Source organism: Merops nubicus, unplaced genomic scaffold (assembly GCF_000691845.1).
Source record: "Merops nubicus isolate BGI_N331 unplaced genomic scaffold, ASM69184v1 scaffold22499, whole genome shotgun sequence".
Classification (NCBI taxonomy): Eukaryota; Metazoa; Chordata; class Aves; order Coraciiformes; family Meropidae; genus Merops; species Merops nubicus.
Window position 1 is genome coordinate 37,554 of NW_008630512.1, and position 24,473 is coordinate 62,026.

Sequence of the window (24,473 nt, forward strand, 5' to 3'; positions counted from 1 at the left end):
GCTAATTTGTAATACAGCACTTATCCAGGGAATCAAGATCTTACAGGGACAGGTTCTGGTCCCCTCAGCATGTTCAGATCAGTCAGCAAGTAACTTAATGAAAAGAGACACCCTCACTCAGATTACTGTTTGTCCAAAACTTAAATTTAGTACTTAAAAGATTCAAGTAGCATTTTCTTTTACAAATACAAAACGGAGTTGCAGAATTTGGCAAAAAAAAAAAAAACACACCTTGAGAGTTCCAGATAAAGGTTTTCTTCACACAAATCTGACATTAGAAAAATGCTTTGGTTATTTTACACCACCTCTGAGGTTTTTTGCTTCAAAACTTATATTTCATTCACTAGAGACAAAACTTGAGTTAAACTACTTGTAAACAAACAGACAATAGCACAATTCCCTTAATTGTATAAGAAATTATTTTAAAGGTATACAGTTGCTGAAACAGAATTACAAGTACATTTACCATATTCATATTTTCTAACCAGCAGTGATACTGAACAGGAGGAAATGGTTAATGTCAACAGGGATGTCAGCATATTATACTTGGAGAAGATAACAAAGATTTTTTTTTAACTTTGTTTATGGTCTATAAGTGGAACTGTATTCACTACTTCTGCCCTCCTCTGTACCTCTTAAAGTTTACATACATAAGATGTAAACTGTTCCCTCACCCTCACCATTCACACCTGTGATGATAAAGTGCTTTAGTTGCAGATTTATTTCTATCCTAAGCAAGAGATAGATGCAGTGAAAAAAATTAAACAGAAATCTAAAGGATAACCTTCAGTACTGCAATCATGGACTCCCTCTTCCTTCTTCTTTGCATGAATCAAATTCCACTGTAGAACCTATGCAATATGCTTCTAGTAAAAATTGGCAGTGATACGTGGGCCATCACCATTCCACATTTTTCAACCTAATTAAAAATAATCAAAGGCGAGTTGTCACAGAAATGGTGTTTTGTTTTGTTTTTTTTTTAAAGTCAGCCTTTAACAAGCTGTTGATTATAGAAGCAGGAAATCTGATAGGAGTTGGCTGAAGGCTAGTAGCTAGGCACGTAAGAAGAGAATGCATAGACCTTTTGCTGCTTCAGACTCTGGAGTCTCTAACCAAAGCACTGATTTGATTTCGTGACTGCTCTGTACAGATAGCTGACATTACTAAATGCTACTCCAGTATCAACTCGTTAAATTTGAACTCAGACTCAGCATATCAATATACTAGGCCAGACTAACTGGAGTCAAGGGAAATATTTTGGGAGTTGTTTATTTTTAAACAAGTCACAATACACCATGATAATTAACTGGACTATATAATTAAATGATTGCCATAGAATTCATTATTTGTCACAAAGACTGTAATAGCATATACAATAGTATTAATCTCTTTTATTCAGGTGAATTGCTGAACTGCTATGAAGTAAACCATGATTTTTTGCTTAGTTTGGTCAGAGAGGCTTTGGATTTTTTTAATAACATGTTTTATAGGATATTCTAGAAAAACTGATTTTACATCAAGACAGAAAGGGCCATTTCTGGACTGAAAGGTTCCTTTGCCTGTTGTTGCATAAAGGAATCTGAAACAAGTATATTGCTATAAGACTTTTACTGCTCAGTTTGCTGATGTCAGAAATATTTTTAATTTGTATACAGATATGGCACAAATCTAAATATTGGCAAATAGATGAAAACAGAAAAATTTGGGATTCAGACTATTTAAACTTGTCTCTCCTCTTCTAGTCATAACATGACATCTTCAGAATTCAGAAAGCTGAAAACATACTGCCACATTAACACAGTAAAAATGCTCAACTACCACACAAGCATGCTATAAAGTGCTTAAAAAAGTTATATTTTCTTATGTTTTATGTCAATCCAGTTAGCGCCACTCGCAGGAATTGAAACAAACTATTGCCATTCCTGTGCCCTACGAGGTTTTCTGGAAATTTATGTTAATAATCTAATCCTGAACATGGATTTTATCTAAATTGAATTTATTAACATTTATTCAGCATTAAAATATCTTACACATCAGCTGCCATTAAACGGAGTCTAGCAATGCAGGTTAGTGAGAAACATACTTTAAGTGCATGACTCAACATGTTTTCCTTTTTACAATATACTTTTTAAAAATAACTATACTAGACTACTTAAATAGGTCATAATCTGTTCTTATTGTGGAATTTACCATCAACTTTACAGTTTGATTTTGAGACGAGGAATGACCAAATAATATGAATAGCGATTACCTATGATCCATTGGGAGTTTTATAATGAAGCTTTAACATAGATGTTTTCCTTGTGAAACCACGATCTTTCTCAAACTCTTTTTAACCAAAAAGCAATACAGAACTCCAAGAAGCCCAAAAGTGTAGAATCATCACACCCTACTCTGAGGACAACAACAGACTGAAAATTAAAGGCTAACACCTCCAAGGTAATTATTTTACTAGTTTAGAAATGGACTATCATAACTAGAGATCTTTGACATAAAGCCTTTTGCTTAAACAAGCACATTAGCTAAATGGTAGTAGTGTCAATTCATAGCAAATCAAATCTTAAACAATTCTTAGTAAACATTAATTGTTGTACTTTTATCAGCATTTACAATTAAAATTAATACGTAATCATTCAGGTCTTCAAAATGTTATTTAAACAACTATTAAAATCCACATTTTGTGTGGCTTATGCCTTACTAACAATATAAACTGTCTTAAAGAGTTAGTATGAGTACACTTCTGCAGTTTAGCTGGACACGAGTTTCATTACCAAAAAAATATATTTAATATAAGCTCTCTAGACCCCAGAACTATAATTTGATCAGCAATGTTGTTGGGAGAGGTATTAAGTTACAATGTACTGCTGGGGCTGAAGTAGTGGTTGGAAGGGAGGAAAAAATAAAAGGAAACACTGAAAATTCCTGTGGTTCAGGGTGTATACAGAAACAAATGGTATTTAGAGTTTCTCTGCTCAAATATTACGTATCTTTAATTCTACATACAGCAAATTGTTCTATAAAATAAAGCCTATATGAAATTCATCTAAAAGAGTCTACAGTAATCCACTAATATTTACTCATTTTATATGCAAAAAGCTTTACCAAGTACTATAATTTGCTGATAAGTGAAGTTATGTATTTAAACTATAAAACTTGATCTGAAGTTTAAGTAATTCCCATGTCTAGCTAACTAGACAAGAAAATCCCTTTGAGCTCCTATAAACAGGAAATTGTTGTTTATAATATATAAACTAGAGATTTCACTGTAAGACTTATTCATCTATGCTAACGTATGCACCATATTCTAAAAAACAAGTCTAAAACCCAAATGTTAAAAGTAATATAAAAATAAGCTTCCCAATGGTAACAGTTTGACAGCACTAAATTCTGAAATCATCACATGTAAGCCTTGACTGTAGATTTTACTATTTTCCAGTTAAATTTCAGCTGTAAAACGCTATCAGATTTTTCAATAAACCAGAACACTCACCTTATGGGGCCTCCACAAAGAAGTGCTAGACATTTCCCTTTTAGAGGTTCCATTTCTTTTCTTAACACCAGTTGTTTTTTCTTCATTCCCAGGCTTGAACTGTATGTGCAACTGAGACGTCCTTGCACTATGACACTTGTATTTAAGGCTGGATAAACAGCAAGAAACTTTTTGACGTGATCCTTCCAATGAAACACTCCTTTGCAAGACATGGTGGGTTTTGCTCATCTGTGTATTCGGTCTTTCTAGCTCACTTATATTAATCTGATATTCTGAATCTATTTTTGAGGGCAAACATGCAGATGTGCTACGTGCCAGTTTTAAATGAGGGTATTTTGCACTGGAGTTCAGATCTAACTCTGGACGGCAACAGTCATTAACCATTTCACTGCTTGATGCAAATGCTCTTTGAGTGAGATGAACTGAAATACATGAGAAGTCATTGCACACATCTTCACAAGTTGCCTGTCCTGAACTACTCAAAACTTGACTTTTGTCCTGTAATGATCTATTCAAGTAAAGAGGTCGAATGTCTCTGACTTCACCTGGAGAGCACACTGTTTTAGACAGTCGAAGTCCATTGACTGCTGTTGAAAGAAATCCCTTGGAAATAGTCTGATCTTTTTGTGCCAGATCACTAGGAGAAATAATTAGTTTATGGGATGTCTGATAGGCACCTCTATGTGGTAGTTCACCTGAGCTTACTGGAGAAGCTGGAGGAGTACTGGAAGGACTCCTAGGGAAAATGACCAGTGATGAACAACGTCGCAGTGGAATTTTAGTTTTCTTCCTCACTGACAAAGCATCTTGGTCAAAAGTAGCATTACTTCTGCACAGAGCTTCCCGAGATGAGCTGTTCCTATGGGAATTACATTTGTTTGCAGTGCTTCTATAAGAAGAATCACCACGAACAGCACTACTCCAGAAAGTACCGTCACTTGTCAAAAGAGTGCTGCTACCACTGTCACTGATGATGCTGTTACTATAGGAACCTCCATCACTTGTGGTACTTGCACACGATCCATAGTCACTGCCAGCACTGCTGAACGATCCACTGTCACTGGCTGCAATACTGCTGAGACTGCCACTGCACTGAGCGGCACTGCTTAGAAGGCTATCATTAGCTTGATGATCAACCACAATTCTGGCAGCACAATTTCCTTCATTACCAATGTCAATGAAGGAAGGGTCTTCACCAGTAGCCACAGCATCCCCAGGTCGAAAACATTCCCCCTGTTTTCTTGACTGTAGGGAGATGTGCAGCGAGGTGCTCTTTTTTATTTGCAGCGAAGAAACACTTGCATTTTCCTCTTGATTAATTACTTGTTGCATTACAGGTGCATAAGCAGCTTGTCTAGGAGTCAGTTTCATTTGTGTAACATTAGGTGCAGAACTCCGTGATTTCTGTAAGTACATACAATCATTACTGTCCAAAACATCTTCAGAGGTTTCTGATAATGGATCCGTGTTGCTTCTTTGGGTAGCAAAATGCAATCTTAGCCGGCGTGCCATTTGTTCTCATTTCCATGCATGTTAGCAAATGAAAGCCACGAAGATCCTTCAGCAGAATGGCTACAGGCAGCTGCACAGAACCTAGAGCTGGTACATCACAACAGCAAGAGCCCATAAAGTTACAGTCTTCGTCCTAACTTCTAAAAGATACTAGTGTCAAAAAAACCCACACTGTACCTCTTGAAATGTCAGCCATTCGAAGAACTGCAGTTTCTGGACCGTCTTTGCTTGCAGTCAGAAAGCACTCATTTACAGAGCACTTGTGTTCCAACAACCTCAGCTGAACACACTGACAAACACTACTGACCTTGTTTCAATTATATCTTCTGTAATTTGCATAAATTAATAGAATAATAAACTTCCAGTACTTCCAAGTTTCACACAGCAAGTCCTGCTGCAGCTGCACTAGCTGAGTCAATGTGTCTGTACTTTCCTCAGCAGCGTATGACTACTAATATTTTTACCCATAGGTTTAGAATTACAGGAAGTTGGTAGGAATGAAGTCCCATATAATTGAGTATCAAGTCTAGGATTGAATTTCCAAATAGTAACCATGCTAGCAAACTGCTGAGGTCTGAATTATGCATAAACCAGTGAAATAAGCCTCCTCTCCCCCCAGAAAAAAAGGTTTTCTGCACTATTTAAATGAAAGTTGTAAGAAATCTGGCATTATCTCTCAATCTAGACATAGTTAAGCAGTTACACTTTCTGAAGATTTGCACATAGTAGAAAACTCTCCTATCGAACAATTTATAATTGTCAGTGAGGTGCAACTGAGTCAGAACCACCAAAAGTTATTGTGATTAATAATTTGGCATTTATTTTCAGCCTTCTGTGTTAACCTTTTATACTTTAAGCTTCTCAAACTACAGCTGTTAACGGTACAAAGAAAACTATTCTTAGAAACTGAACTACCACTTTTTGTCTGCTGGAAACCCACAATAAGCAGATATCGATTAGAGTTCATCAAGGCATGTGAATATATGACCAGCTATGCAAACTTCCAACCACTGAGTTAAGTATGCAGAAATAAACATCATTACCAAGCACAATTACAGAAGAAAGCTATTCTGTATAGTTATACACAAACTGTTTCATACATTCAGAGCTGATTTCCTTCATTTATTTTTTAAATAAAATGATCAGCACGTGAAGAAGTTAATATACCGCCAACTCTTAAAAGTAGTGGGATTGAAAATTCCTACAAAATGTTTCACTGGTTCCTATCATCTGAAATGGTCCTTTGCTGGCACCTAGTGAGACTTTTGTAAAAAGACAATCTTGAATCTTGCTGTTAAGTGGAGTTTTTTGTTGTGTCGTTATTTTTGTTTCACTTTTAAAACCAAACATTTGGCTACGAACGTACTCTGCAATACAGAAATCACATATGATGCAGTACTAAACCCTGCCACACTAACATGAAATTACTTAGTGCTGCTGAAAAAGTGCAAACAGAGGAGAACACTAGGCCATTTATACTTTTATAGGTCATACTACTAGATTCTTTTTCTGCTCCACATTTACTTAACCTTTACTGTATTTCAGGCTAGAAGGCAGTAAAATTAACATTTATACTGCCTTCCCAAAAAAAAGAGCCAAGAATCAAATTCACTGTACCCTGTTTGCAAGCAACAAATTTGCTTTCTAATTATACTCCAGGGCTTACTTAACCTCCATTTCCCAAATTCCATTATTAGAATGTACCAACAAATGAATACTAGCTTATTCATAAAAAGGCAACAAATACAATAGTTCATTTACTTTATTATGCTTTACTAACTGGACTACTTCTACTGTTACATGTTGGAATGGGACTGGGATGGGGAGAGAAGAGGAATGGAGAAGGCCATGAAAGATTATTGCAGTCAGTTTCCAAAAGTTACATTTGAACTTCAAGCCATACATCAGAAAAATAACGATAACAAAAAGTAATACTAAACTAACAAAAAAACCCAGAACTCAACAAACATCCAAAGACATGGGACTGAAGAGTAAAAAAATGCATTTCTTCAAGCTCCTTTCCTCCACCAAAACATACTTATTTGTAGCACAGTTTGTAACATGTTAGTGTGATACACAACATATTGCAGTTACTATTAGAGATACAGCTTTCAGTAAAAGAAAGCAACACTTTTTCCCCCAACAGGTGATCTGAAACATTTTTCCAATTTTACTACAGAAATCTCTAAAATAATACGTTGACAATTAGGCAACTCAGGATTTCAGGCACAAAATTCTACCTTGCTGAATTAGAGATTACAGTAAGAAAAAAAAAAAAAAAAAAAACACTGAGGTCTCCACAAACTGCTCAAGCCCTTTATTCTACCAGTGGTTTTCAACAAGTCAGCAAACTAAATGCAGTGTTCCCTTACCAAATCCAACACAGGCAATCTATGAGAAGTTTTAAAGATATTTAAGAAATATTTTAAAACTCCAATTGTTGCTGATATAACTAATGCACCAGGTCTTTCAATTTAAGCCTAACATTGAAGAAGGTAAGTTTTGAGCCTAGTTTACAAGAAATGAGCATTTCTTAATAACAAAAAGCAGATATTTCAGTCTTCAATTACTCCAAAATGTTACAGGGAATAAATGCACTTGGGATAGATTTTTATAAAGAAGAAATTATCCATTGGGAGGACAGTCTCACAAAAGGAAGAGAACTTCAGTTTTACCAGCTTGCTCAAATCTACAGCTTAAACAGTCATCCAGCAGGTAGAAGAAAAAGGCTGACTAAAACTGAAACCCACTAAAACAACAGAAGATGAAACTTTCTGATCACAGCTGCATATTGCATGGAAGGCACTTATGATTTCTGACATGAAGATGAATTAATAGTAGTGGGTGAGCTTGTCAGTGCTAAAACAATCACAGCTAAGGCAACAATCTGAGTTATTTAAAACAGCTCAAGACATATGGGATAGAAACTTAGTATTTCTGAGAGCAAGTTAAAGAGAAATAGGGAGACAGCCTTTTCCATTCACCAAATGTGGAGATCAAAAAGATGAAAAATATTTGCTTTACTGCAGAACTACAGACACTGATGAGGTCATGATGCTTTGACCTCTAAATATAATCCTATCTAGGAAACAAAGCACCATTCCCAAGGTGATGCAAATAATGTGTTTTATTAGTTCCTGCCCCATAAGCAAAAAGGTCAAACAGCTTCTCTACTCTAAACTCTATTCTAGAAAAAATGCTAAGAAATTCTGGTGGAAACCAGAAAGAAAGCATTGGCCTTCTCGCAGAAAAATCAGGAATTGGACTTTCTAACCATGCCTGCTGGCATCCATGGGGTGGCAGTAATGTTCCAGTGACTAGTGGACAAAGTACTTCGACCCCACAAACAACACACTGTAACCCTTAGCAACATGTTGAGTATATGAGCATCATGAAAAATTATATTTAACCTGCCATTAAGCCACAAATGTTAATGATTCCCCTTAAATTTATTTTTAAAAAAATAGAAGGCCATATTTTAAATATTTGGGACAGGTAATATCACTAATGAAGAAGTAAATGTGCGAGGACTGACTGTGAAATGTCTACAACCAAGAAACCTCTTCTTTCTTAAATCTAATTATACTAGACAGTTTGCACTTACATTTACACACGTTCTCACTCTTCTCAACCTTAGCAGTGCAGCACCTCCACAAAAGGTATAATAGATTATTGAATATGTGCAGAAAGCATTAGGAAAAAATGCTTTTCATAGCCAACACATTATTCACGCACAAAAAGATCCTTTATAACAACTATCAGAATGCAGCTGTGGAGTACAAAGTAAAGAGCATTCAATCCTTCCTATTAGTTTCAAACTACTGCAGAAGGAAAAGGATTCCAGTGATAAGGAATGCCTATGAAGTGCCTTAGGATGCAAGTGTCATGACATGCCAGCCTTGCTCATTACAATAAAACATACAGACAGAAAGATACGTAAGTAGACATCTTAACACATAAAAAGAGAACATGGTCAGAAGAGTTTTGATTGCACTGAGAAAATAAATGCACAAGCTATCCCTATCTTATTTATGACCTCCCATTCAGAGTGACATCTCTTCAGGATCACAATCCACGGCCTGTCAACTTGTTAAGATTTCTGAAGACAATGCACACATTCTTTCTTTCATGCTACTCCTTACACACTCAAGAAGCTTCTCAATACTACTTTGTGGGAAGAATAAATATTCAATGCAGAGCTTTGAGTATCACCGAAGAATTTGGCCATGTAATTTGAAGACACTACAGAATGACACTTGCATGAGCAAAAGCATTTTAGAAGCTAACAATATAACTGCTTCGGAGCATCACGAATTGTAGTAATGTCAGGTAAGTAAACAAAACAGGTCTGCCTTTAGCTTTAGGTTTCATTATAGAAGGTTGTTTCATGTGGGTTTTGTATCTATGTCAAATCCAGATGTATTAAAGACTTGAATGAAATAAAGTTCATCTTAATATTAACACAAAAGGACCTACCAAACGGTTTTCATCAAATACTTCAAAAAGGAGCCTGTGCTTTTGAGGACTGACCTAGGAAAAAGGAATACGTTAACAGTTAAAATATATGCTGAATTCCAGAATGTTGTCAGCAAAATCTCTATTTCCATTCAGGCAGAAAGAAATACATAAGACCTAAGTTAAACAGCAAATTTACACCTTGCTGCCATTTCACTACACAACTCATTCCTATTGGAACTAATACGCCAATCCTGCTGCTATCCCAAACTGTTTTGAAATCCATGTTCATGTCTTCAAGCATTCAAGGAATAAAGAAGATAACATCAAGATTGAAAAACGTAACCCTGGCCCAAATAAAAATGTTAACATTTCTAATCCATAATTATCTCTCCCTTATTCCCTCTCTTACCCTTTGGGAGGGGAGAGGGGTTAACAGAGAGCATCTGTTATAGGTCACAGGGACCAAGCTGACCCTAAACCTTGACAAATATATTTCCAAGGAGAGTAGTCTGTGAACTTTTTGGAACATTAATTATAGATGTACTTCTGATTTTAAGCTGATGTAGCAAGAAAACATTTTTCCTGATGTGTTTATATAATACCCAACACGGGTAATAAGGCCATAAAAAACACTTACTCTAAATAGGAGTTCTTCATTCCACTTGGGGTTTAAGGACTGTACATGGGGAGGAAAACAGAAAAAAAGAGGAAGATAGCATTGGTTATAGGGACAATTCTACATTGGTGTCTTTCTCTGATGTTTTACATCTGTTTTATCCTATGTAACAACCCGCTTCAGAAAACACAACAGCTTTTTACATGGCTACTGCAGGTAAGTCATAGGACTCCTATATTGTTTAATACAGTGCAGACTGGAGATAATTTATCCAAGTATTCTCAAATTTGGCTAATGCCATGGATGCAGAGAAGGGCTTGTCATACAGTCCAAATCAGTTCATTTATGGTACATCTTCAGTAATAATCACTGCCTTCTCCTCAGTCTACCCACACTGTTCACAAGCAAACAGATGTTAAACCTGAAATTATCAATGATTAGCAAATGCTAAAATGTCTCAGCAATGAAATCTAGACCTGTAACAGGTTAGCCAAACAATATAACGTGCTCAACTGAACCCATCTTTCAACTGTGACTATTTTAAAAAATACTTAGAAATACTCAACTTTCATCATAGCTAAACTAACAATTATCAACATGATAGGAAAATGCATGAGTGATCTCAGAGTGGTCTCATAAGGTAAATCACAGCCACTCTCTGAGAACAATTTGGAGGAAGACTTTCCTTCTCATGTACAAAATTTGTCATTTTTAGTTGATCTAACATAAGCTACCAGTACTAAAGACTGACTTTTTCCTGCAGGTGTTCTAGAGAAACAAGTAGTATCATGACTCAGGTGAACTGTTCAATTTGATGTTGAAACACAACAAATAGTGTTTGTGTTTCAAACAAAAAAAGCAAAAAGTTGTACAGCAAGAGAGATTCTTATATCATTAAAGATGACCAAAAATCAGAAGAATACAGTATTTCCATGAATGATGTAGTTTTGAATCACTTATACTCTTTAGTGTTTCTCTACCTGTCACTAAAAATTATGAAGACAACATAAGAAAATAACATCATGAAAAGCAAAACAGTAGGCTGTGGAACATGCCTTTCCACATGTCTGGTTCACTCAAGTAACAGATTAATGTTCATATTTCCTGTAGTATACACCTTCCCTCTAGAGTTTGATCACAAAACCCAGAACTACCACACCCACAAAGGTAAGACAACAAACCTTTTTAACAGTTTTTGTCTGAACACTGGTAAGGACTCCATTCACTGGATCATACACTGTCACTTTCACATATGGGTCACTGGGAGGGGGAAAGAAGAAGGTAAGTGTGCTGCTACATATCCTTTTCTGTCAGCAGTATTAGCAGTTGAGTTTTAAAAGGCTTCAATTAATAAAAGCCATGAAACTAGGAGTTGCAATTAATTACTTTATGGTGTATGAGCACCATACATATTTGTACTTACAATAATTTTAAATAGTTTTATAGATAAAAATAAACACACTAATCATGACTGCACTAGCTATGCCATTTGATATTCTGTATATCACTACAATTCTCTCTCCTCTTTCACAGTTCTTATTTCATTGTCAATACATTTAATACATCCTCATGCATTTCAGCAAGACATACAAAAAAACCACAGTTGTGATTGAAAAAGCTTGAAGTACGATATCTTTTTTTAAAACAACTTAAATTTTTACGCCTAGAATTTGAGGTACTTCCTTGAATATGCAATATTTTTCCTAAATGTTTTATCATTTTCACATAGTTCGAGTTTAATGAACACGTTCGAGCATGGTTGCTTAAAATGGTCTACTGCCCCAATTTGATTTTTTTTTCCTTCGTGTGGTAGAATAAGGAGGTTATATGTGTATCTACTTTTCATGAACAGAGTCAAGGCATTCAATTGCTCACACAGAACAGTAACAGAAGTTGACCAAGACTGACATACAGAAAAAGAGCATATGGTTTTCACATATTTAAGTTATGATGAGACAAACTGTCCTATTTTTAAAGTAAAAAAATTGAACATAAAAATTGAAAAGAAACTGCCTGGCTTTAGGGAAAATATGAATATCAGAAGAGAAATTTTTCTAATGTTAAATCAATGTCACAATTTCACCAGTGCTAAAATAACAGCATTCCTATACGTATGCCAGAGCAGCTGACAGAATGAGTACTAAACCCATCCATACTTTTCTAGACTCTCTTGTACACAGACCAGAAGAAAAAGTAGCTCTAGTACAAGCTGCATGCTGTTTCTATAAAATGCTACAAAGCATTTCAATTACCACCTCAAAAGTCTGATCTTTCCTGTGGTAAATGTTAAGCCCCTTTGATTGCTTCTTCCTTTATATGGACTGAAAACTTCTAAATCTGTACATACCCAGAGCCTGCAGCCACTGGCATGGATTTACCACATCTGTAGAACTGGTGAATGCTGCTCCTCTGCATATAATTTGACTTTAAATAGTCTTGTTGCTACCAGTGTTCAGCGTTGTGTTCATTCCAAATCTTTAAAGCACGTATGAGATAATTTTGACTATGGCTGAACTCTTGTTATTTCATCTGCAGTCTACCTGAAGTATATATACATATCTATTCTCCACGGCAGAACTATTTTACCACACAGAAATAAGCCTTCCCACACATTGTTCTGCAAAGGCATAGTATCTGTCCAAGTAACTCTTGGGCAAGAAAACATTTTCATCTTTATATAATCTCTGATGATTTTATAAGGTTAACAGTTAAAAAGATTCTGAATTTTTTGTAAAGAGTTGCAGCAGGATTTCATAGAATCATAGAATGTCTGGGCTGGAAGGGCCCTCCAAAGGTCATCTAGTCCAACCCCCCCACCATAAGCAAGGACATCAACTAGATCAAGCTACTCAGAGCCTCATCCAGCCTGATCTTGAATGTCCCCAGGGATGGGGCCTCCACCACCTGTCTGGGCAACCTATTCCAGTGGTCTATCACACTCATACTGAAATTTTTTTTTCCTAATGTCTAACCTAGATCTACCCTCTTCTAGCTTAAAGCCATTACCCCTCGTCCTGTCACTACAAACCCTTGTGAATAGTCCCTCCCCTGCTTTCTTGTAGGCCCCTCTCAGGTAATGGAAGGTCGCTATAAGGTCCCCCTGGAGCCTCCTCTTCCCCAGGCTGAACAACCCCAACTCCCTCAGCCTGTCCTCACAGGAGAGCTGCTCCAGCCCTCTGATCATTTTTGTGGCTCTCTGCTGGACACATTCCAACAGCTCCACATCCTTCTTGTGCTGGGGGCTCCAGAGCTGGACACAGTGCTCCATGTGAGGTCTCCTCAGGGCAGAGCAGAGGGGCAGGATCACCTCCCTCCATCTGCTGGCCACGTTGCTTTTGATGCAGCCCAGGATTCGACTGGCCTTCTGGGCAGCCGCTGCACATTGGTGGCTCATGCCCAGCTTCTCATTTACTGGTACCCCCAAGTCCTTTTCCAATGGACTGCTCTCTAGCATGTCCTCTCCCTGCCTGTATTGGTAATGTTGGCTGCCCCTCCCCAGATGCAGGACTCTGCACCTGGTCGTCTTCAACCTCATGAGGTTTACCTGAGATTTACTGAGATCTAAACAGCTGTGGAAAGAAAACATAGAAGCAGCTGTCCCTTAGTACATTAACAACATATATTCTTACCTGGCTCCTAAGATATCCTTCTTGGCCAGGCCAATTCCAGCTATGACTTTCACCCTGACAATTCGCGTGTTCTCCTAAAATATAAAATAAAACATTCAAGATGCATTTCGATGTATTGTTCAGCTCATCTTTTTATTTATAAAGCTAAAAGCAATTACTGCTATAATTTTGAATTTAAACTGAAAACTATAGACTAAGTAATGCAGTTACTTTGTCTGGTAGAAATTGCTCTAAGCTTCAAGAGCAATTTTATTCTACCATTACCCCTGCTAAAGTCTTATCACCATTGTATCCACATATGTTGGTAGACATAGAATCAAAAAAAAAAAAAGTATAAAGGAATAGAGCAGAGTTTGAGGTTTTAAAGATTAATTTAATTTTGTTTCTCAGCATTCTAAAGGAGTGGTATTTTTCCACTTTGCCCAGCAAGCCTTGCACTGGCATCAGGTCAGATGTGGTACGCACATACTCCATAGCACACATGAAGATCTCCTCCTAGGACAATGGTAAGGGCAAGCTGCTACCACCGCAACTCATACAGCCCAGTGACTTTTACTGCTCCCAACCACTCCCAGGCAGGCGAGCATGTGGGAGGAGTTCCAAGAGCAGCTCCCACGTTCCTCAGTCGGTAATTCTCAGCTGTCTTAGCTACAGAGTAAGCAAGGACCTTTATGAGAACATGCTCTGAGCAGCATAATGATCTTTGATGCACATAGGCATGACCTGTCAGGATGCAAAGAACACGTTGCCATTTACATCTTACAAGGCATTCAAGTGAGTTGCATTAAACACTTGGACAAATGCCTGTGGACTGAGTAAGTTTTCACCTAATGATGAAACTAGAGGGTGGGAAATAAGACTGAGCATAATTTTACTTCCTGGGGGGACTGAAATGCGTATCAAATTTATCAAAACACATTAATGCAGTACATAAAGCAGTAATGGACTCTGGAAAAAGGCAAACAAAGAACTCTTGCATCTGTTTTTATTTTACAGCACAGAAACTCTGCCCTCAAAACACTTAAATTTCCAAAATGACCTGCCAGCAAGGTTTGAGATTTTTTTAAACCAAAAATCTATTTCAGTTCCACATTAATCAAATTACAGCTTCACAGGAGTGACAAAAGTGATTGCACTCCTCCTGTTAATTAATATAGCTATGCAGAGTCTTACATGGCTCATCTGATAACCTCCTGAATCCAAGAGGAGGAAAAAAAATCCCAATAGCTGTGACCATATCAGAAGAAGCAGACAAATGAGCACTGTTTCTTAGGAAAGCAAAAGGCTTTATAGGTGGGCTGTTTGTAGGCAATGGCTAGTCAGAGAGATTTGTGAGAAAGAAGGTCCAATCTAGGTGGTTAAGAAGTTAGATACCAAGAGCAATGGGTGAAGCAGCATATGTTGCCCCTAAGGCTTTCCTAAATTCCCCATATGATTGAAAGTGCTTTTAAAAGGAGACTAGTAGGAAGCACTCAAAGTTTTATCACCGGTCTCCTATATAACCACAGAGCTGGACTCCCTAATCAAAACCAATTGGAGGGAGTTGTAACACAGAATTGTATGCCAACCCTGACACAGACAAGATAAAGCTGAAAAAACACTACATTTTTTGGGAGTGTTTTTTTTTTTTTTTTTAAAGTGAGCAAGATTTTCCCACCCTCTGTAGCTAGAGGCAATTGCCAGGGGAATGAGATGAAATCTACAATATGCACCTACAAGACAATTCTAGCCAAATCACGAGTCTATCTTCCATCTTCACCTTGAAGAAAACTTGTCTCCTACTAGCAAATCGAATGGTTCAGAAAAAAAAGACCTAACAACCAATGTCAGCCAACACAGGTCAATTTAAGAAAAATGTATAAAACTATGTTGGCACAAAATTAAGATGATCCATCTGTTGCTATTTCTGTATATCACAAATATCCTAAAGTACCCACCCTAGACTCACTTTTGAAAACAGTGTCCAGTTTATCTTCTCTCAATTACTTGTCTTCAGTGACATTCAAGATCAGTGAGTTTCGGAAACTACTCAAGCTGAAGAGTATCACCACATGTACCACCATGCACTTCTGCACTTCACTCAGTGCACCACCCCCCTCTCCCACCAAGAGGATGGTCCTCGGTCACAGCCCACGGAACCCAACTAACAGAATTGAGCTCAAGAAAAAATCTCACCATCTCCTCCTCAGAAAAAGACCAGGAGCAAATGCTGGTATAGGATACATAGCCCTGAATGACAAATACCTTCTCTTGCACCTCCGTTTAGTCGCTTAGACCACAAAATTTTTTCACTTATGTAAGCATGAGAAAAGTAAAGATAGTAAGATGCTTTGTCACATAGGTGAGCATCTAGGAGTCAGGCTTAACAGGGTCACACAGGGAGATCCCAGAAATAGCATTCACACTCCTCAGATTTCTGAAGCTGGCTTAATCACACAGATTACCTGTATCATAATAGGGGTATGAATTTATCTGAATGCTATTTTACAGAAAAACAAGATGCTTTGTACATGACCTCAGGAAACTAGTAGCCGCAGACCTGAAGGCGGCATGCTAAAGGTTGATAAAAACATGCCTTGCTGAAAGAGTATTATTTGTTTGGGGCTGGTGCCAAACCAGTGCAGCTACAGGATTTTAGTCAGCCTGGCAGAACAATTAAGCAAACTGATATTTGCTTATGAACTGCCAAGAAGAAATATCCTTCTAGACTTAAAAACAGTTAAATACTGAATTGATCACAACAATCTCCTCCACATATCTTTTTTTTTAGCTTTTACTTTTTCCACTAACTGCTCTCACCCAAAAAAAAAACCCCTACAAACCTTTTTATGTATTTTTTAAACTGATAAGTGAGACTGATGGGTCCACTTCTCCCCCTTCCAAGCTACAGAGACTAGAGACTTCAGGAAGAAATGCACTCTAACACGTAATGGCGATACTTAACTATGAGGAATTATGTTCCTCATTCTCTGGTCACACTACAGATCAGGATAAATTCAGACAGCTTGATCCAAATGGAGTCAGAAGTGCCTTAAAATGGAAGGATCCATTATGTTATGACCCTGCAACATCCTGAAGCGGCAGAGAGGCCTGCTGACAGGATACCAGCCTGTGCTGTGACCATACGACCTTTTCTCTCCACTCACCGATGATGGGCAGAATCACTAAGGAACTGCTACAGCTCACAAAAGCTGCCCCAAACACACTCATCTCAGAAAGCAACAAACCACCAAAGAGTTCCAGGACAGATTGAAGATAATTTTATGAAGATAAAAATGAAGTGATTCAAGCTCTGCATGGAGACAAAGTATCAGATACTTGATTCTGGCATCCAGAGGGAATAGGCTAAAACCCAAAATGTCATGGTTTCAAAGGCAATTTTGAACCTTTCCTTCTTCATTCACTTCACTCAGGAGATGCTCATTTGCCCCCTTTGTAGCCAGACACAGAAGAAACAGTGGATTGGTAACCAAACTGCAGCTCAGGCAGCTGCAACCTGAAAGTGTTTCTAAGGTCCAAAAAACACACAGGCTGCAGCCCGAACCTCTTTTGTATTGACTATGGACACTTTGAAGCTTGCCTTGCTACTCTGTTCCTCCACTGCAGTACTTCTCTGTTGGCACAGGAAGGGATAGGCAACTAGTCAGTAACCGGGAACATGTCAGCTATGTTTAGCAGCACCACAGCTTCTCTTGGAAGCTGCTCTCTCAAACCAATTTATCTCCCCAAGAGTCTCTTTGTGGCCATAAATGCCTATCCACACTTTTGCACTCCTGACAGCAACTTGAAGGGGCCAGCCAGTTTATTCCATCTGTACAGCTGAAGAGACAGTATTCACTGCTGCTTTGAAACAGCAGGAGACTTACAGGTTTAATGCCCTAGCAGCCAGCTGCTCTCTAACAGACATGCAGACATGACAGCCCGTCAAAGGCAGCAGCTCTGGACACAGAGCTGTACAGGGGTTGTTCGTATAGATGGAGCACAAATGTTCAGTTTCTTCCAGTAACTTTTGACTGCCAGCCACAATGGAGGCTGGAGGAGGAAAAAAAGAAAAAGGAGAAGGCAATACAATAATGGCCCACAACACAAAATCATACACAAAATACAAACTGATCATTTCACCATTACATCTGTGGACTGATAAGCTGTTCCCTCTGAGAATACAAGTACCCCAATACGAATCAGGTAAAACAAGTGTGGGAAAAGAAGTAGCATTAGTTAAACTACTGAACCTACAAGGAAGTGGCTGCATACAAATGAAGCCCAAATGACACTAAATTATTTTTAGAAGTTATACAATATTTTTAAAGATGAGGGGTAGGGTATGTGGGGCCAGGATAAAGCTACTGCATACTACAGAGACAACTGTCAAAAATTTTTGATCTGATGAAGACAAACAATATCCTTTACAGAGCTGAATCAGCAAGTTAGTTATCTTGTTATGAACTTCCAGGTTTTATCATTACTGGATTGTTAAACATTAGAATACACTAAAGTACATGCTTGATATTAACTGCTCAAAACAGTTGGGCTTGCTAAAACATGCAGTGTCATTTTCATCATCTCTAAGCATGAATTTATTTACTAACAAATAGTATGTAACAAAACCATTCAACAGGTTTCTGACCTGATGCATAGGCAATCAAAAACTTAAGTTTTAATGGCTGCCAGCCTGGGATACTTTAAACTGATCATAACACAGAAATCCTTTTTATGTATGCCTATTAAAATAGTTTTAAAATGTGTTCTCTACACAGCAAAGCATGAGTCCAACTAATGAAATGGCACTTCCAGAAGTACATAGCGTTTTGTTTCTGCACAAGCCACTATGAAAAGTCACCACCTAGATTCAGTAAATGTACATTAAGGTGGTAAATTCTGGAATGGTTCATTTTGGGCAAGAAAGCAGCACTTGGAAAGAAATTTCAGCTTTTAAGGGTTTAAAACTTACTCAACTTTATCAGAGTTGAATTCTCTGACTAAAAATACCTGTATCCTGGGTTAGAGATATTTATAGTCATTGACTATATAGTCACTTGTACAAGTATTAACACCATCCGTTCTTACCCCTATCTTTCTCAAATTCACATGGCTAACAACAACTGGGAGAGCTAATCCTACTTTAGTGCTGGAAGTCCAAGAGAGCAGAAGACAGCAGAAAAGGCCTGTGCAGAAACAAAGGGTGAGAAGGAAGATGCAAATTAAGAAATGGTGATGACCGTAGTACAAAACATTGAGCAAACCAGAGAACAATGATCTACTGATCCTCATCTGAGTCCCTGAAGGCAGACTCCAGCCTGCACACATGTGTACATATGTGTGTGTGCAGTCAGAGCCCATTACCAATTTCATGGACTGAAAATGACAAAACCTTTACTACACAAACTACATGGGATAAGAATCACAAGATTACAATAAAGAGCTGCAATCTGTCACCTTACAGAGCAGCTAAAACTTGTATAACTGAGTCAGGGGAGGAGATAAAAACAAAAAGCTCAAAATTTTTCATTTTGTGCATTTAAACACTAATATTATGTCAGCGAGAGGCATTTACCTTTGCCAGTCACTAATGTCCACAACATCCAACAATTCAGCTACAAGTGTATTACAGCTGTTCTCCTTTGCTTCAAGCAGCAAGACAAAGCACATAACATGCTATTATCTCATTCAGCAGCTATAAAGGCTCTCTCTGATGTTAACATAAACCCTTCAGGTCCAAACAATTTTACAGGAGTTTTCAGCAACTTACAATCCGTTTCTCGGGTTGAACAACGGCTGCTAACACATCCCAAACCTCCAGCAGGTTACTGACTGGAGTCAGACTCACATAAATGACTAACATACAGAAAAAGCAGTTTGATACATGTAAGATAGACAAAATTTGGATAAATTACAAGAAGTATATACCAATACAAGATAAAAGTTTTTAATTAGGAGAACGGTTCTTCAGTGTAAATATTCAATTAGTGTTGGAAAATTAATTTTATTTGCTATCCTATTTTTATCTTCATTTCAAGTTTTGGTTTTGCTTTTTCAATACACTTCTTTAGAAAATTATGTTAAGGGTACACCAAAACTCAAATGGCTAATCTTACATAAAACAAAATGGTAGTATCTGCTGGACTATTAGACAGCTTTTTTTGAGGAAGCCAAAATAAAAATGTCTGAGTAGTCTAACAGAGAGCACACTTTGTAGTAAACAATTGCTCTAGGCAATAACATCCTGTTATTCTTTTGTTTCAGCTAGATAGGTCAGAAATCAACCAGCACTAAATCAAGCCAGGAAAAAAGCATCAAAGGATATTACAATGATAAAACAGTACAGCAGCGTCACCTTTTAAGGTTCTGGTAATGTCACAAATTATCTATTAAAGCTTTCTTGAGCTTCATACCATGTCTGCATATAGTGCACAGATATAAAGAGAACAGAAAATTTACATTTTGGGTATGTGCAGGTAAGGCAAGCTGAAAGTAACATACCGATAGCTGGGAAGTTCAAAATGGAATCCAGTAAACAGCCTGGCCCAGGGAGAGCATAAAAAGGAATTTACGTTAATTGGGCTGAACGTGTTCTACGTCCCATGTAGTACAATCCCTTCCACCCCATGTATTGAGGTCCAGAAAGTCAGTAGAGAGAAAAAGAAAAAATTATCAACTGTTGTAGAGTGTTTTGCAGTGCTCATCTACACAGACTGCTGACCTCGTTAAGGAACATCTTCATGCAGCAAAAAAGGTTGGGACACTGGTGTGGGTAGAAGCGCCCTAAAGCCAAGACACAGTTAAAGAATAAGTCCCAGCATAAGAGATACACACTGTGAGAGTATTGTTTCTTTTACAGCACACTTCTCAAAACTGAGAGACCTCTTACTCAAAGTACCAAGCTTTACCCTATTAGTAGGTTGTACTTCAAGCACAAATTGTTGATTAACAACAGACATCACATAAAAGGCTCCAAAGGCTAGAAGCAGCTCTGAAATTATGCTGAAACCTTACTCACAACTGAAGCGACTACACGTTCCAGTTGAATAGATAGCTTTTTGCATCTACCAATTTTAATAGATAGCACTGCTGTTTCCAGAACTTAAAAAGCCTGTATCTTAGCAAGTTTCCTAGACTATGTCTCCCACCCAAGAGCACGTACTTCAAACTGCATCAAAAGTTTGTTTGGTTTGTGTTTTGGTTATTTACCTTGAGGTCATTAGAGACCATAAAAGTTATGTTTGAGTGTTTCACAACAAAAACTTATTCCTTAATGGCATTTACTGGATCAATAAGCAGCCTTTTCATCTCAAAGAAACCCTTCAGAGTCTAAACAGCTAAGTATTTGGGTCCTCCATTACCTACACTGAGACTATGACAGAGAGCTTTTCCTTAAGCAGTCCAGAAGATAGACATTCTTTACCTAACGTTAAAACCAGCATTTAAGAACAGGCCTTCCTCATACATTACATAGAAATAGGTACTAAGAATTTAAAATCAAATTCTTTACACCTTAACCAAAAACTCAAAAATATAATTCTAAGATTAGGCTAGCTAAGAGCACTGATATATAATGCTATATTCAGCTTGAGCAATTCCAGCAGGAGCCAGATAAAAAGTTGACAGCATGAGGAGTAAGCCAAATGAAGTTATTGTTAAAACTTACCATCTCATTTAAAAGCAATAATTTACCACAGAATGGTGAGCCTTAGCTGAATGAAAGCACTTCCTGCAATATTCAGACCTTGAAAGTGAGGCAGACGTGTATGTCATGTGACATCTAAATGACAGTGATTTTTGTTAGCATCACCAGTTCATTTCACCAGGAGGTGGAAAGTGGGAAGATTTTGTGGTCTTCACCATTCCTTCACAGCCCAGAGAGCACTCTCTCAAAGCAAGCAAAACAAGTTTTAGATTCAGAAAGATTCCTATTATAGAACTACAGTAATGAATCTCGTAAACGTAATGAAAGTCATTCACTTTCACCTGCTGGTTATAGCCCAGTCTTATTAACTCACTAAAGAACTTAAACGTTAATTGTTCCAGAGGAACATTTTTGTGTTCATAATAAGGAAGTTTGGTCCTTCAGGAAATGCTGCCTGTTGCTACAGATTGTACTTAACACCTTCTTTCAATGGCAAATTAAGGAAAAGATTCAATAAGACTGGAGCCCACTAATGGAGTTACCCATTTGTCAACAGATTTTTACTTTGAAAAAACCAAAATCCCAAACCATAAAACCAACAATAACCAAATAACTTTTCAACATGTGCAACCCCAAATCCACAACAGTCATAACCAGTGTTTGTCGTTCAGTATGAAAGAAAGGCTTTAAAAAACCAAAACAAGCTCAGGTATTTAAGATAGCTTCTGGAAACCATCATATGTACAGTAATTATCCTGCTTTTCAAAAACAACCCCACCATCAAAACCACATAACCAAAACAAACCTAAAACCAAAAAAACTCCCAAAACCTCAAGCCAGCAGGCATCACCATCTCTGTAAGCGTCTAAACTATAACAAAATCACTGCATTCCAGATCATGCCCTGCAATGGGAAAGGCCTTCACAGCCTAGAATAAGTTCAGAGAATTTCTGAAGCACAGAGGCATGCAAGTCTGGCTTCTTTCTACCCGAGTGCCCTGTGTAAGAAGAGAGTTGGAGCAGACACCAAGCACAGCAGTGCTGGGGAGACCATAGCGTTTGAGTGGGAACAGAAGCACTGGGCTGCCTCAAGCTCAGGCACAAACTAACCAACCAAAGTTATCATTTCTCTCAGAAGCAATCTAGAGGAAAACTAGTCCTTGACAGTCTTTGGAAGTAACATCTGAAAGATTTCTGGTCATTAGCATAGTGTCCAAAATACAGCAACATGAGAAAGGCTGTGAGGTGAGGTGTGCAGAAGCAGAGAAGACAAACCACATCTCCAAGACATTCAGGTCACCAGCAGCAAACTAAACAACCATAAAGAAGCTAATTCAGTACTCTGTCGTAAAGGAATAGAAAAATACATCCAAAGCTTTCCAGAATGAAATACCATATGCTTATGAGAAATCTTATGTGACCTGCAGAAAACAAGAACACTTGTTCCACATAGGACAGCTCTCAAGTGACTGAAAAACCTGAAATGGCAAATGCATGCAAGTGGGAAGTGTTTTTTTGCCTGTGAGAAGTTCCTGTGAGAAGTGCTAGCTCGAGCCCTAAAGCGGATCAAACATAGTAAGACAACAGATAAAACAAACTAGCTAACTTATCATGTTATTGAGGCAATATAAAAAGAGCTAATAAAAATAAAAGTCTTTAATTCAGGGGAATTCAGTGGGAGAGTAAGAACTCTGACATACACAAAATTTTAAATTAAATTGGCTAGGAAATACATGTATATAGACAAGTGGCATCACTTTATTAAATGCTATTCCAAAGCCCTACTGCTCACAAACTACTGTTTTGTATTTTCTCCTGTCTTCATTCTTCAACAAATGTACCCCAGACCTCATTTTCCACACACTGATAAGTCCCTGCTCTGAACACAGAACTGTTAGTTTTCACAATTGACTTTTCCCATGATCATTATTTCAACATCCAAATAAGCCATAAGGAGTCCTAAGTGTGACAGAAGGATACAATATCCATTTTACAGAACAAAGAACTGAACCAAAGAAATGAAGGACAACTGCACCTGCAAGATTCAGACACTGAAGTTCAGACACCTAAATATAGCACATACAATAACCCACTGTATACACAATAACCTCAGATACAGCTTCCTTTTCACCTCAGCTTTATCCTCATTTTGCTTGTGTCAGCAGCATCACATTAGCAATTCTTTGAGTACAACTGAATCCACTAACCCAGCCACCATTAACCAAGACATCTGGAATAAATGCCTAAGTTGAGGGGGGAAGAGGGAGAAGAAAAATCCACGTTCGTAATACAGCATTCAACTGCCTCACCAATTAGACGAACTTCTCATCTTCCATCACTATTTTATTATTTACCAGTTATTGACAATTCTTGCATTAACCATATAACAGTATGCAACAGCTGCAACAAGTAAAGATTTTCAGATTACACCGCTATCTTTTACCAGACACTTTTGACTCATACTCCAAGCAAATCCATCTTGCAGAACGGGCCACAGAGTGGCCCTGGGGAAGTGGGAGCTATCGTGCAGGCACAAACTGCAATGCCTGCAAAACAAAGGCAGGGGAGGCTTTCACAGAAAACTCCTTGATGCTACTTTCAGTATGATCTGGGTTTCCAACTTTGTGGTTTTGTTGCAATTCTGTGCATGTCATCTTCCAGATTTAAACTCTGGGAAGACAAAAAAAGACAATCAAGACAGGCAGAACTCTAGCTTCCATTCTAGTACTTTAGGCAAAAGCAGCTGGCAGCTGTATTCCTATAACCCTGAGACCACTCATTTTGTCATTTGTGCATGCAGAATCACACATGAAAACGATGAAGAAAGCTGAACAACTTCTTTACATGTGAATCAATAAGCACCAACTGAATATTAGTCTCTGAAAAAAAAAAAATTTGAAGTCCTGCATTTTTCACACTTCTCAGTTGAAAAAGTTTGGCAAAGCTTTTAAATGAAAGAAAAAGCTGGATCTAACACATTTGTTACATACTTAAACTTTCTTCCCCTTCCCCCAGCTGTTCCAAAGGAACATGTTCATGTTCAGAACGATGGAGGGAAGATCAGAACTATTCAGTTTTGGCCTGATTTCAAAATATTTCCCCCATAGCAAGGGAGGACAATAAACAACTAAACTGACCAAACTTT

General features: G+C 37.8%; 1 protein-coding gene across 2 annotated transcripts in view; it reads right to left on the reverse strand.

Annotated features, from left to right (window-relative positions):
* NEDD4 (neural precursor cell expressed, developmentally down-regulated 4, E3 ubiquitin protein ligase) overlaps nt 1-13,775 on the reverse strand; it is a 47,504-nt gene extending 33,729 nt beyond the window's left edge. Inside the window, exons 1-4 of one of the 2 annotated variants that reach the window (XM_008947349.1) lie at nt 13,706-13,775; nt 11,258-11,336; nt 10,098-10,136; nt 9,479-9,532 (exon numbers count right to left, since the gene is read on the reverse strand). Coding sequence is in view for 1 of the 2 variants with exons in the window: in XM_008947348.1 (XP_008945596.1) it covers nt 3,491-5,002 (1,512 nt within the window). In the remaining variant the exon portion in view is untranslated. Of the gene's footprint in view, nt 1-3,490; nt 5,003-9,478; nt 9,533-10,097; nt 10,137-11,257; nt 11,337-13,705 lie in introns of those variants that run through there. The other variant, XM_008947348.1, reaches the window with a different exon arrangement.
* Nucleotides 13,776-24,473: the final 10,698 nt, after the last annotated feature.